General features: G+C 45.6%; 1 protein-coding gene across 2 annotated transcripts in view; it reads right to left on the bottom strand.

Moving 5' to 3' along the window:
• The window catches only part of NALCN (sodium leak channel, non-selective), a 3431684-nt gene that overhangs the window by 19361 nt on the left and 3396875 nt on the right, over positions 1-15448 (bottom strand). For both annotated transcript variants that reach the window (XM_069637002.1, XM_069637001.1), the window contains one exon: positions 6389-6538. In XM_069637002.1, the coding sequence (XP_069493103.1) occupies positions 6389-6538 (150 nt within the window). The remainder of the gene's footprint in view (positions 1-6388; positions 6539-15448) is intronic.

The following is a 15448-nucleotide window of genomic DNA, read 5'->3' as shown; positions in this document are numbered from 1 at the left end:
GCATAGTAGGCTGTGGCCACCTAGTGGGTCAGGAAGAAAGATATTGGGGAACATGTACAGTTAATATGGTACCTAGTGGGTGACATCTCAAGGGGGCACAGCAAAAGGCCATGGCCACAAACCATGGTTAGTGTGCCCCAAAGTAACCTAGCGGTATGGCCACTGCAGAAGGCCAGGTCACTAGCCTTGGCCTTGTGCCCATTTAGGAAACCTATTGGAGCAATATGTATAGTGGCCACGCTGAAGGCTGTGGGAACTGGGCATGTCTGAAGGCTATGCCTAGCAGGACCGGAAGAAAGCAATCAGGCCATATGTAAAGGGTCCACAGCCAAAGGCCGGGACAATGGTCATGGGCGAAGGCCATGGATAGTAAGCAGGAAAGAAAGGTTGTGTTTCAAAAGATACAGTGGGTAAGGCCAAAGGCTTTGCTCAATGGCCAGGGTCAAAGGCTCTGGCTAGTCAGCCTGAAAGACATGTATATTTGCAAAGGTCAAATCAGGTGGCAACCTAGTCAGTTCAAAAGAAAGATATTGGGGGAACAAGTACAGTGGACACGTCCGAAGGCCATGGGGACTGGGACCGGAAGAAAGCTTTTGGGGCAACATGTAAAGGGCCACAGCCCAAGGCCAGGGCTAATGGTCATGGGTGAAGGCCATGGCTAGTGAGTAGGAAAGAAAGGTAGTGTTGCAAAAGATACCAAAGGCCATGTCTAGTCAGCCCAAAAGACATGTATATTGGCCAAGGTGAAATCTCGTGGCAATCTAGTGGGTAAAAAAAAAAGATATTGGGGGAACAGGTACAGTGGACACGGCCGAAGTCCATGCTAGTGGTGTATAAAAAAACTATGGTATAACAAAACACTTGAAATTCACTGAAAAATCTTTATTTAGAGTGTAGTTAAGCTGAACAAATGTAATGCAACAAAACCCTTCACATACAGTGGATGTGGGAAGTCATGACCAGCTTACCTCGGCGTAATCCCATTGATGTCCCCATTATGCAATGTCCCCCATAATCCCATTTTGTATGCCATTGGGAATCTCTTCTCTTATAACATATATGTGCTCATGGGCTGGCAGGAATTGCGCAAGTTAAGCTGGTCATCACTTCCCCTATCCACAGAATTTCAAGGGCTTTATATATATATATGTTCTTTTCAAGTCTTTTTAAAATCACGATAACTTTCTTGGTGTATTGAATACATGCCTCAATGCTCCAACCACAAGGCTGTCACATCAAAAGGCCAAATAAAACTATGGTATAACAAAACCCTTGAAGTTCAAGTTCAAGGAAAACACTAAGTTAAAGTGTAGTTAAATTGATTAAACATAACACAACAAAACCCTTGAAATTCAGTGGATCGAAGTAACAATGTAACTGAAGTGATAAGAGAAATATATACAAAACGATAAAGTAATCATATATACAAAGAAGAATGAAATAACTTGTTGACCAATAAGTGTAAATAAACAGCAATGCAAGGTAGATGAGACACATAGAAGCGTGCTATAGAGGAAAACATAGCATGGCAAGGACGGCCATGATAGGAAAATGGACGCCGGCTTGTGCAAAGATTCAGTTCAGCTACCTCAGAAACAGACCAGGGCTGCAAAGTCAGGGGAAACTGGAAAAAAGCTTTGTGTGCAAACAAAGCGTAGTCTATGTTGGCCTGGGATCAAGGATGCTATTTCAAGGAATAGCTGCAAAGCACAAAGGGTGGCAAACAGATGATCATGGATGTGAGGCATATTTCTCTTAGATTAAAGAAGAAGAAAACATTTGCAAGAGCCAAAGTATTGGACAATTAACAATGAACAAGGCTCCTAAAAGATGGAGTGATCAAGTCTCTAGAGGCCAAGAGGAGCAATGACACCCAGCATAATAAAAATCTAATAGCAGTAAATAGAAGGTTGAGATGGACAAATTTGTGGTCTCTTCACATGTGATCCAGAAGTCAAAAACAAGGGCTATTCATTAACCCCTTAAGTGCCAGCGACTAGCCGGCTCGTCAGTGGAAACCCCTCCAGGTTGCCACCGACGAGCCGGCTCGTCGGTGGCACTTAAGGGGTTAATAAAGGGGAAAATGTTGGAAGGATTTGCTTGGGGAAATACGGAAATCACTAAAAAGGCCTTGGCACTGGGAGGGAAAACCCATGGCAGTAAAGGGGTTAAGCTTTGGATGAAGATAGTGATGTGCTTAAACTCCTTTGAATATTCCAGAACAGAGAGCAAGCTACAAGGTCAACTACAAAGAGGACATTCTGGCTAATTGGGAAAGTGGGGAGTAATCAGATGTGACTCAAGCCTGTCGGTTTCGTTTTGCTTATGTGCTACTAGCCGAGCCGAAAGTCCAAAGTTGGGTGGGAATGCCAACCAATCTGTGGGCCTATGGGGCGACCTGCTATATATTCTTGCATAGACCAATCCGCTGCCATTTTTCTCCACTATAATAAGTAGTATCCATATTTAGAGGAAGTTTGAGGCGTGCCTCACATATAAGAGACAGCCAATGAAGTACTAACCTATATGTATTCTATAAATAGTAATGTTACTCTAACCAATCCCACCCGTCGATAGGATTTACAGTTTGCCATGCAGCATGATGTCATAGATGATGCATATTGGTGTATAAAACGCCTGTGTAATCACGTTTGTGTGTGAGTGTGCATGCATCAGTCCGATGTCTGCCAGTTGACCCTACTTTATTAAATTGAGAATAAAGTAGTACTTTGCCATATTCTTTGAGTCTGTCTGGTTATTTGGTCTGAGATGTTTCTTGGTAAACCCATCTAGCACAAGAGACTCTTCAGGGTGCTAGTGTACAATATGCTCCCCCAATATCTTTCTTTTGGACCCACTAGTTGGCCAAGTGTTTTTGCTTTGGCCAATATGCATGTCTTTCATGCGGACTAGCCAGGGCCTTCGATATTTTTTGAAACACTATCTTTCTTTTCCGCTCACTAGCCATGGCCCCTTTACATGTTGCCCCAAAAGCTTTCTTCCAGTCCCATCAGACATGACTTTCGGACATGCCCAGTGTCCACGGCCTTTGGGCGTGGCCACTCTACATATTGCTCCAATAGGTTTCCTAAATGGGCCCCAACCATGTCCTTTGGCCGTGTCTACTGTACATGTTCCCCCAATATCTTTCTTTTGGACTGACTAGGTGGCCACAGGATTTGTCCTTGGCCAATATACACGTCTTTTGCTCCGATTAGGCAGGGCCTTTGGCTGTAGCCCCTTGACATGTTGCCCACTAGCTGCAGTGTCCACTGTACATGTTCCCCCATTATCTTTCTTTCGGATCCAATAGGTGGCCAGGGCCAACTTTACATGCCTTACAGGCCCACGAGCCAGGGCCTATCTTTTAAAACACTACCCTTCTTTCTCGCTTACTAGCCATGGCCTTCGCCCATGACCAAGGCCTTCAGCTGTGGCCACTCTACATATTGCTCCAGTAGGTTTTCTAAATGGGCCCACAAGCCATGACCTTTGGCCATGACTATTGGACCCGACCTTCAGCTCTGGCCACACCACTAGGTTTCTTTTGGACACACTAGCCATGGCCTTTCACCATGGCCCCTTGACATGTTGCCCACTAGGTTTCGTAGAGTCCCACAAGCCATGGCCTTCAGCTGTGACCATTTTCCATATTGTACCATTCGGTTCCTTAAAACAGCCCAATAGCTATAGCCTTCGGCCACACACATTACCTCCCACCTCACTGTAGCTGTAAAATGACACTTTTTTGGTCTTAATCAAATTTTTTCACTTTTTTAAATGTACTACAGATAACCGCAGTTATCCATAAACACACACAAATAACTGTGGGTAACTGTCAAAAGCGTGCCAAAACCGAAACTATGCCCTTCCCTCCCAGGCACTCACCAAATGCCCCCTCCTTGTGCCATGCTCCCCCACTCCCATTGAGTTATTTTTCACTCCCTGCCCTATCCCATTCCCCCCAATACTTTTCCTTTCCTCTGACGCACTTTCATTCCCGATCTAGTTTTCTATCATAACCACGGTTATCCAGCTGGATAACCCCGGTAAAGCGAAAACTTTTAAGCTCTGAAATTTGTCCCCAGTCCCCCAACCCCCAACTCTTCAATTTCACATGGTGTCCTCTTTCCCTGTCCCCACCTCTAGCATGATGCCATTTCATCCTTTTTCTTTCTCCAAATGGCATTTTCTTCACTTTTTGTTTTCGGATAACCCAAGTTATACCCATCATAACCGCAATTATCTCTTGCAACGAGAAATAAAATGGCGGCTTTTTCTTTTCTGAAAAGTTTCGCTGATGCATTGTAGGACACATATATAGCTATAATTTTGGGAGAAGGGGGCACCCTCTTCTCCATCAAATATTTTACCAATTACCAGACGGAATAACTCCAGACTCCTCCTGCAAGACCAATATAAAGGTTTAAGGAGCAGACAGACACCTGTTCTCTGTCGAATATTTTAAAAACTACTGGATGGATTTACCCCCAAACAGTAAAGAAAGTTAAGTTAATCCTTTGTGACGAAATGGTTTCTTATTTGATCCAAAAATGCAAGCGGTTTTCACGCTACGGCTGTTCAAAAACTGCACTTTTTCTCTATGGGAAAATAAATGCAAGTAACCTGAAAACAGCGTTTTTATGTTTTTCTTAGTAACTTAAAATTTTCTAACTAATCATTCTCAAACATAATTTGATGTAAATTATTGTATCGTTTTCCTGATTTTTTTGATAGTGTAACCATCACAATCTTCAAAAATGGTCTTCAAGCTCTACTCTGCCTGGGGTGAGAACTGTTAAATCCCTGTACTATTTGTAAAGAAACATACTTTCTCTGGCATGTCGTCTCCAATCCTGCAAATAAAAACCCTATGCAGAGCTTCTGTCAATATTGAACTATGCAGCACGCCTCAAAACATGTTCCCTTCATCCGAGTAAACTTCCTTTACCCTTCACCTACTATCAAGCACCTTTCTGATCTTTAAGAGAAATGCCATAAGTACAGGAACACACCTTATTTTTTTTAAACGGAACAACATCAAACAATTTCCTACATCCATCATCCAGTCCATCCAGTTTCATGGTCACCAATTAAAGCGTTTCATCAGACCTATTTGGCTTGTTCTTGTATTATCCTCTAAACACATATTTTGTAAGGAGAACTTCTTTCTCTGTTCTTTCTTCATGAACAGCTATTACTTTTAGATCATAGTTATATCATTTAATTCTACTCTTTTTGACCGAAACCGCTGATTTTCTGCCATGGTTATGCTCCCGTCCTGAGGTGCCTTTTCCTTTCACTGATTTTCTTTATCAGTTTCCTATTTTTGTGCTCTTGCGATCTACTGTGTTCCCTTTTTCACCCACTTTGTACGACTTCATTTGAAAACCCTAGAGGCCTAATATTACCTTTGTTTGTATTTGTGGTCTTAGAATGTTTTCTTTTAATTCTCCTTCTCTTCTGCTATGTCCATCCTCTCTTCCTCCTCCCTCCCAATCACACTCTCCTTGGAATCCTCTCCTCTTTCTGCCTCGATGATCTTTTATAGTTTGGGATCACTTGAATCTTTGTGACCTGTGTCACTTTAGAACCACTCTATTCATTGATTGCTCAATTTTGGTACCTAGCTTTCAAGTGTGAGTTTCATAAGGTTGCATTTCCAGTTTTTTAATTAGTTTTTATGTTATGTTTAGTTCAATATTAGAACTTTTAACAGACCATATCAAACAAAACGAAACAGCAACAAATACAAACAATTAAACACACAATGTTGCAATCATATTTAAAATGTCACCGCATTGAACAGTATAAATATAAGAATTACATTAGTGCAGAGGTACGAAGTTAATACATAAAAACCAGCAGTGATTAATCGCTGCGATGTCGGAAATAACTCAACAAGGAAACGTAGGGCAGCAAACCGCCAAGCGTTAGAAGTGTCTGCAAAAATGTTTTGCCACAGAAAACCAATGGTCAAAGTGGGCGGGAGAGGTTGGGAACAGTGTTCCTCTACTTTTTTGTGTTACATTTTACTGTTCCTATACCTTTATTTTTTTTAAAAAAAACGTTTTGGAATGCTGGAATAGTTCCACTACTTCTTTTCATACACTTCGACCAATGTAGAAAACCACACGCTATGAATCTAAAATCTAAGGTTGCGTTTCTGTTTTTCACATGTATATGTTTTTTTACACGCATTCAAATATTATGGGCAAAGTACACCGGTCACAGTAGAAATTCCTTTTAAAAATGAATAGAAACATCACATCTGTTTTGTTTAATTTTCGAAAACAAATGTAGTGCAGTACTTTGCAGATCTACAGTAACTCAGTCTGAAAAGTGCGCATGCGCATGCGCGGCGCCCAGCGGAAGCGCAGCACACTACCTCTGGCTGCATACTGTTGTCCTGGTTGTTGCTGCCCACGTCATCACTTGGCTGCGTTGTCTCGATGCTCGGTGGGTTCAAGAATCGGCTCAACTCCTGCTGCTGGCTCTCTCGAAGGCTGTGGATAATGCTGCATGACTGCTGCTGTTTCTAAAAGAAAAAAAGAAATATGTTATTCTTTATTGCATTAAATCTTAAATATGTGTATTTGTTATTCTATTTAATTTTCTGAGGCAAATCTTATCAAATAATAGTTAAACGTAGTTCTATAATATTTTGGGTCAAAATATTTAAATGAGGGACCGACTGTAGTAAAATGCTTGTAATGAAGACAGGAGTCTCCGAGCTTGTAAACGTTGTATTTATTCTATCATTGGTTTCATGCAGGATGCACACAACATGTGTGCCTCAATAACAGAGGCCAACGGGCCTAATGTGGCTGGGAGGCAGCTGCCTTATGTCGGTGTCCAAGATTCAAAAGGAGCGGGCCCCGTATGAGGAGGGCTCAGCAGGACGCGCCTTATCGCGTCCTCCGCTCGTCCCGTAGTGCGCGCGAAGCGCGCGGGGACGGAGCTTTGGTCCGCAATGAGATCTCGCGAGAGCGCGCGCTCTCGCGATATCTCTACACATCTCCCTTTTTCAATGCACAGCGGAATCACTGTAAAACATAGTCATTATATCTCACCAGTCTTCTGTGTTCTCTTCTGGGCCGATCATCAGTTCTGGTGCAATTCTCCTGTTGCTCCTGATCGGGATCTGTACCCAGTGCTTCCGGTTCGACCTCAGTTTCCACCCTCTCTCTGTCGTCTCCTTCTGGTTCTCGTTCTTCACCTGCTCCGTAGTCTCTTTCGGTTTCCGTTCGTGATCTCTCTGGGGTCTTCGCTCTTCCCCGAGTCTTCTGGTATAGTGCCACTCTTTCAAGATTCCACGCTCGCCCGTCTTCCGTACGAACATGATTTGTTCCTTTGTGAATCACTTTGATGGGTCGGCTAAACCGAGACCCTGTGACCTGATCTTTCTTCGGCAACTGGATTTTTACCAAGTCTCCTTTTCCTATGTCGGACGCTTGCTTGGTTCTTCTTCTCCTATCACTCCATAATTTCATGCGTGACTTGTTGCTTTCGATTCTCCAGACTACTTCTGCCATGTCCACCACTTCATCTTCTCGTATTTTCGACAACCATGGTGGAATCAGCGTGGATGCCGCACTCCTCCCTCTCAACATTTTGAACGGGGATATTTGGGTGATCCCATTTGGAGTGAGTCTGTGGGCCGCTATGGCCTCCTTGGTGGTTTTGAGCGGGTCCATGCCCGAAGCCGTTGCTAATTGGATGGCGCCTTTTATGAACCTGTTGGCCCTCTCTACAAGCCCATTGGCTTGGGGGTGATATAGGGCCGCTTTCCTTTGTTTTATGTGATTTCTTTTTAAGAATTCCTCCATGTCTTTTGAGACTAGTTGCACCCCGTTGTCTGTAACCACTTCCTTGGGGAGGCCTTCCCTCTGAAAAATTTCTGTGAGTACTTCTATAACGGTTGCCGTGGTTATGTTCGGGACGAACGCGGCCTCCACCCACTTGGATAGATAATCAACCAGTACTATGCCATACCGGTGTTCAGGTGCCATTGCTTCCAAAGGCCCTATGAAGTCAATGCCAAGCTTTGACCACACGGCTTCTGGAATTTCCGTGGGTATTAGGGGTGCTTGGCGAACCTTAAGTCTCTTGTCGCTGTTGAGACATTCATGGCAACGTTCTATCATGGATCGAATCTCCTGGTCCATGGATGGCCACCAGTAAGCCTCTCTCACTCTGCGACGGGTCATGGTGTTTCCCAAGTGGCCTCCGTGGGCTCTACATAGGATGATCCTTCTCATTCCTGTGGGAGGAATAATCTGATCTGATTTCATAATTATCCCCTCCGTTTCAGACAGTTCGTCCGACACCTTCCAGTAGGGTCTCATGCCCTCGGGCAACGCCTTTTCAGTTGGCCACCCTTCCTTGGTCCATTTGCGAATCATGGCCATGGTGGGGTCTTTCCCATCTTCCTCTTCCCAGTGTCTCTCACTGAGTTCCAGGTAATCTGGCGCTCTCAAGTCCATGATGGATGCAACTATGCATTCTCCATGAAGGAACGTGGTGGCTTTATCCTTACCCTCCGGCAGTCTCGACATGCAGTCAGCTTGTGAATTTTTCCAACCTGAGATATGCTGGATCTCAAACGTGTACTCTTGCAGCTTGGCTGCAATGCGTGCCAATCTGGGTGTGGATACTTTTGTGCCACCCGGGCTGAGCATATGGATGAGGGGCTTATGATCAGTTACTAACTTGAATTTGGTGCCCCATACATACGTCCTGAAGTGTTCCACCGCCCATGCGCAGGCCAACATTTCTTTTTCAATGGTGGAATAGTTCTGTTCCGCTTCCGATAATGCCTTCGATGCAAAGGCCACCACATGTTCAGTGTCACCTTTCTTTTGTGTTAGCACTGCTCCCAGTCCATAAGCACTGGCGTCGGTGGTTACGACTGTTACCCACGCCGGATTAAACGGTTGAAGGCACGGGGCATCTATGATGTGCTGTTTTATATTCACCATCGCCGTCCTTTGGGGTTCTTGCCATACAAATTCTGAGCCCTTTTTGTGTACGTCACGAAGGGGTGCCGTGGTCTCGGAAAACTTCGGTATGAACTTCGCATAGTATTCAACCAGCCCCAGAAATGACCTTACTTCCTCTTTGCTGTTTGGTTCCGGTGCTTTAATGATTGCTTGCATGAGATTCTGTTTGGGACTGATACCTTTTTCTGAAATCTTGTACCCTAAGTATTCAACTTCTTTCACTCTGAACAAGCATTTTTCATACCGTAACCGCACCCCTGCTTCTTGTAGCTTGTTTAGGACAATTCTTAACGTGGCGTCGTGCGTCTGCTCATCCTCCGCATACACGAGGATGTCATCCTGGAAGTACACCACGTTTTTAACTTTCCTTAGCAAGACATCCATCATGCGTTGGAAAGCCGATGCTGCTGATGACAACCCGAATGGCATCTTGGTGAATTGGTAGGTGCCAAATGGAGTGATGAATGCCGTGAGGGGTTTCGACTCTTCATGTAGCTGTATTTGGTGGTATGCATTCCTCATGTCCAGTTTTGAAAATATTCTGGCTTCTTTCATTAACAGAATGAGTTCATTTATGCTTGGAAGAGGGTAGTTATCTGTGATGACTTCCAAGTTTAAACTGCGTAGATCTATGCATACTCTCAGTTCCTGTGATTGGGGTTTCTTTATAAGGACGACAGGGCTCAGCCATTCAGATGCTTCGATTTCTTCGATGACACCCTCCATCTTCATCTTTTCCAACTGACTTCTGAGGATGTCCCTTGCCGTGGCTGGTACTGGCCTCACTCGGTGCTTTACAGGGACCGCATTCCTTTTGAGCACTATTTTGTGCAGAAAACCCTTAATGTGCCCCGGCTCCTCCGAGAAAAGTGTTGGGTAGTCGCTTTTGACGACAGGTCCGCTCGTCACCCTGACCGACAGGACCTGATCTTCGGTGCTGGGATCCAGTCTGATTTTTAGCTTGTCTTGGTCGTCCCACCCTAGCACTGCTGGGCCTTCGTGACTGAAGTAGACCCTGGTTGTGGTTTCCCTTCCTTTGAATTCTACTTTGGCTTTGATGTATCCTAACAGTTCGACTGACGCCCCTCCAAAAACCGTGGGTTTGTGCCTCGTCATAAGCACTTGCACCTTTTCTTTTCCCACCATGTCCTTATACGTGCGAAGGGGAATGATCGTTAGATCCGAACCTGAATCTGCCATGACCCTTGTTTCCATGCCATCAATCTTGATCATGCAGTGAGGTTTCTCTCTCCTTGCTCTTGTGCTGTTCACCATGATGACTGTGGGTCTTCCTTCATCTTCTGAAGATGATTCTTTCTCTGTATTGCGATCTGCATTAAGGCTGGAGGCTTTCTTGTTCCTCCACCGACTGTAACGCTCACCTGATTCCCGTAGAGGCGCCGGTCTTGACTGGGCGTATACCGTATCTGCAAAGGTGATGTGTAACACACGGCTGGCTCTTTGGGCTGGACCTCTGTGCACTGTATGTCTGACTTGAAGGGTAAGATGTCTGCAGATAGAAAATATGGGATTAAGGAACTGGGTTATTGAATGTCTCTCTCTTCTTCCCTTTCTCTTCTCCTGTAGAACCCCAAAGGTTAACGCTCTCACCTTAGGTAACTGAACGCCGTGCTCTCCATCTGCCTCGGGGCAGGGTGCTGTAACCAGTTTCTTCACTGGATAAGGGGAGCAGGCCTCTTGACTTCAGAGGACTGCTGTCTGTCGTTTACTGCACGAACGGTAAGTTTCGAGTAATTCTAATGTCTTTAAAGTCTTTAGTAATGATGTTTCTTGTTTTGCAGGGTTCCGGCGATGGCGGATGACGGGCTGAAGTGAGTTGAAGATGGAGCCCGTGTGATGAATAGAAGCACCTGGAAGCACGTAAGTAAGCGCTTGTTGCCTGCTTCACGATGCGCTCTAACTGTCTTTTTATTTTGCAGGTACAAGTTCGGAGCGGCTGCAGGGTGCCGGAATACCCACTGGGTTAGATGTGGAAAGGAGTAATGGCACGTGAGTATTAAAGTTCCCCAATGTCTTTAAACGCACCTTGTTTTGTCTTTCAGATGCCGGAATGCAGTGTGAAGAACTCCGGAGCGCACGAAGAGTAGGTAAGCCTTTGTCTTTCAGATGCGGGAATGCAGCGCGAGGCGTTGGTGACAGCCGATGGACCAGGTAAGTGAAGAGCTGTCACTGAAGACCGTAATGCTAACCTGTTCTTTCTTGTCTTTATAGGTGTTGCTGAAGACTGGATTCAGGATGGTAAGCCTTTTTCCTTAGGCCCAGGATCAGATGCAGAAGACACGATGAGCGTTCTGCTGCAGAGGATGCAGAATAACGCAAAGCAAGATTCATCCATCGGGTGTGGTTTAAATAGCCTCCTGTAGTGCTTAGGTGTCTCCTTCCACAGCCACGCCTAGGTAAGAAAAGAGTTCCTGCTTTCCAGAAGAGTTCCAGTGTTCTGAATCTAGGGAGTGGCTCCTGCCCCACCCAACAGGAAAAGTAGTTCCAAACAGAAGAGGATCAGAGGCTCAACTGGCAGGCAAGTAAGCAGCATGGTCTGCTGATGGTAAGTCCACCCAAGCATTATGAGCCCGGCGCTTCCAGCGCTGGGACTGGGCATATTTATGAGCCTGGTGCCACTGGCGCCAGGACTGGGTCCAAAAGGTCCCAATTGGGACTGGTTGGCACTCGGAACCTGGGTTATGGATCTGCTTCCAAGGGAGTTGGGAAAACCCTGACCTTTTGGAAGCAGAGATCATGACAGTACCCCCCCTCAAGGCCCCTCCCAAACCGGGCTTCTCCGGGGGTTTTGGCTTGTCAGGAAATGTTCGGTGAAATCTTTTGATTAGGCGAGGAGCGTGGACATATTCAGCAGGTTCCCAGGATCTCTCTTGGGGGCCGTAGCCTTTCCAGTCAATTAGGTAAAATAGTTTAGATTTGGAGATCTTGGAGTCCAGAATGCTTTTGACTTCAAACTCGAGTTCTCCATCAACTAGGATAGGTTTTGGAGATTTAGTTAGTCGGGTTTGAGGTTGCACGGGTTTTAATAGAGAGACGTGGAAGACCGGATGTATCTTCATGTGCGGGGGCAAGTCCAACTTGACCGCTACTGGGTTTACTATGGTAGTGATGGAATAGGGACCAAGGTATCTTGGGTTTAGAGGTAGATATTTGGTGGATAACCAGACTTGATCCCCTACTTGATATTGAGGGGCTTCCTTCCGATGTTGATCTGCTCCTTTCTTGTATTGTTCTTTAGCCCTTTGAAGGTGAGTAACAGCTTCCTTAAAGGCTTGGGTGATTGTAGAATGCAGGTAGTCTACTGCTGGTGTTTCAAGATCTTGGAGGGGATCCAACTCCGAGGTTCGAGGGTGACTGCCGTACAAAAGAAAAAACGGGGTTTTCCCAGTTCCCGAATGTTATTGTAGGCATATTCGGCTATCCAAAGGATGTCTTTCCAAGTTTTTTCAGTTTGTTGCAGCATGCAGCGTAAATACTGTTCCAGAGTTTGATTGGTCCTCTCGGTTTGTCCGTCGGTCTGAGGGTGGTGACTGGTCGATAGTCTCACATCAATTTGAGCCGACCGACAGCAACTTCGCCAAAAATGAGAAATAAATTGACTACCTCGATCCGAAATTAGAACCGAAGGAAAACCGTGCAGTCGGACGATGTTTTCGAGAAATTCTCGGGCCAGAGTTGCTGCTGTTGGCAAGCCTTTGAGCGGAATGAAATGCGCCATCTTGGAGAATAAGTCCACGATTACTAGAATCGTATTGTATCCGGAGCATGGAGGTAGATCGGTGATGAAGTCCATAGAAAGCGTATGCCAAGGGCGAGGTGGGATGTCAATAGGGCGTAAGAGGCCTGCTGGTCTTTCCTTTTGACTCTTGTTTTGGGCGCATACTCCACAGGACATTATAAAGTCTCTGATATCTTTTTTCCAAGACGGCCACCAGAAGTAGCGCTTGATCTTTTCTGAGGTCTTGGCCATACCGGGATGTTCTTCCATTAAAGAATCGTGATAACAAGAGATTACTTTTTTCTGTAAATCTGTGCTGGGTAGGTATAATCGTTCTTGGAAATACAATAAGTTGTCCTTTACTGCAAAGTCCTTTCCCTGCAGATGCCAATTCTGTATGTCTGCTGGAGTTACAAGTTGCCTGGCCTTATCCTTAACTTCCTCTATGGATTCTGTGGCGATTACACCCAGAATTCTTTGTTCGGGAATGATTGGTACAGGTTTAGGGTTGATCAAGTGTTCTTCCACTCCCATCCGAGAAAGGGTATCAGCTTTACCGTTCTTTGTACCAGGTCGATAGGTAATTATGAAGTCAAACTCGGCAAAGAATAATGCCCAACGGAGTTGTCTAGAGGATTGGGCTTTTGCGGTTTTCAAATATTGCAGGTTTCGGTGATCCGTAATCACAGTAACGGTGTGTCGGGCCCCCAGCAGATAATGCCGCCAAGCCTTAAAGGCAGACTTGATAGCCAGAAGTTCCTTGTCAGTAATCGTGTAATTGATTTCAGGAGGCGAGAATTTGCGGGACCAAAATGCCACGGGATGCAACTGATTGGTTACCGGGTCCTTTTGTGATAGAACTGCCCCCATGGCAAGGCTTGAAGCATCAGTTTCCACGATGTAGGGGAGTTCGGGGCGAGGGTGTTTTAAGATTGGTGCAGAGATAAATTTAGTCTTCAAATCCTGGAAAGCTTGTTCCGCCTCGGTAGACCATTCAAAACGTTTGTTTTTCTTTAACAAGGCAGTGATGGGCTGGACTATTCGAGAGAATTCGGGGATAAACCTGCGGTAAAAGTTAGCGAAGCCTAACATGCTTTGCACACCTTTTACGGAGGATGGTGATGGCCATTTGAGAACTGCATCGACCTTCTTTGAATCCATACGCACTCCGCCAGGTGATAATATGAATCCCAAGAATTCAACTTCAGTTACGTTGAAAACACATTCTTTTCTTACCTAGGCGTGGCTGTGGAAGGAGACACCTAAGCACTACAGGAGGCTATTTAAACCACACCCGATGGATGAATCTTGCTTTGCGTTATTCTGCATCCTCTGCAGCAGAACGCTGATCGTGTCTTCTGCATCTGATCCTGGGCCTAAGGAAAAAGGCTTACCATCCTGAATCCAGTCTTCAGCAACACCTATAAAGACAAGAAAGAACAGGTTAGCATTACGGTCTTCAGTGACAGCTCTTCACTTACCTGGTCCATCGGCTGTCACCAACGCCTCGCGCTGCATTCCGGCATCTGAAAGACAAAGGCTTACCTACTCTTCGTGCGCTCCGGAGGTCTTCACACTGCATTCCGGCATCTGAAAGACAAAACAAGGTGCGTTTAAAGACATTGGGGAACTTTAATACTCACGTGCCATTACTCCTTTCCACATCTAACCCAGTGGGTATTCCGGCCCCCTGCAGCCGCTCCGAACTTGTACCTGCAAAATAAAAAGACAGTTAGAGCGCATCGTGAAGCAGGCAACAAGCGCTTACTTACGTGCATCCAGGCGCTTCTATTCATCACACGGGCTCCATCTTCAACTCACTTCAGCCCGTCATCCGCCATCGCTGGAACCCTGCAAAACAAGAAACATCATTACTAAAGACTTCAAAGACATTAGAATTACTCGAAACTTACCGTTCGTGCAGTAAACGACGGACAGCAGTCCTCTGAAGTCAAGAGGCCTGCTCCCCTTATCCAGTGAAGAAACTGGTTACAGCACCCTGCCCCGAGGCAGATGGAGAGCACGGCGTTCACTTACCTAAGGTGAGAGCGTTAACCTTTGGGGTTCTACAGGAGAAGAGAAAGGGAAGAAAAGAGAGACATTCAATAACCCAGTTCCTTAATCCCATATTTTCTATCTGCAGACATCTTACCCTTCAAGTCAGACATACAGTGCACAGAGGTCCAGCCCAAAGAGCCAGCCGTGTGTTACACATCACCTTTGCAGATACGGTATACGCCCAGTCAAGACCGGCACCTCTACAGGAATCAGGTGAGCGTTACAGAACGCAAAGCCTACCACAAAACTCCCGTCCAGGCGCTATGGAAACCTCGGATACCGACCAGCTAGCCCAGTTACTTGGGGAACTAAGGGCAGAAGTGCATGCAGCCCGTCAGGAAACGAACGCTCTAAGAAGGGAACTGAATATTTCCAAGGAGCGAACAGATGATCTCGCTAGACAATTGCTACAGTCACAAGCCGGACAGACCCCGTTACCCGCATCTGGGGGAAATCTTCCTTCTACATCCTCTATGAATCCAGTGCAGATCAACCTACCTGGGAATGTACCTCTGGCTCCGCCCGAACGATTTTCTGGTGACCCAAAGAGGTTTGCAGTATTTATCAATCAGTGCCGGTTGCATTTCTTATGCCGGCCAGCAGCCTTTCCAACTGATCAAGCTAAAGTAGCTTTCGTGCTTTCGTACCT

Source organism: Ambystoma mexicanum, chromosome 7p, assembly GCF_040938575.1.
Source record: "Ambystoma mexicanum isolate Mex_15411 chromosome 7p, UKY_AmexF1_1, whole genome shotgun sequence".
In the NCBI taxonomy this organism is placed as follows: Eukaryota; Metazoa; Chordata; class Amphibia; order Caudata; family Ambystomatidae; genus Ambystoma; species Ambystoma mexicanum.
Note: the sequence above shows the minus strand (reverse complement) of the source record. Positions and strands in the feature narration are given on the sequence as shown.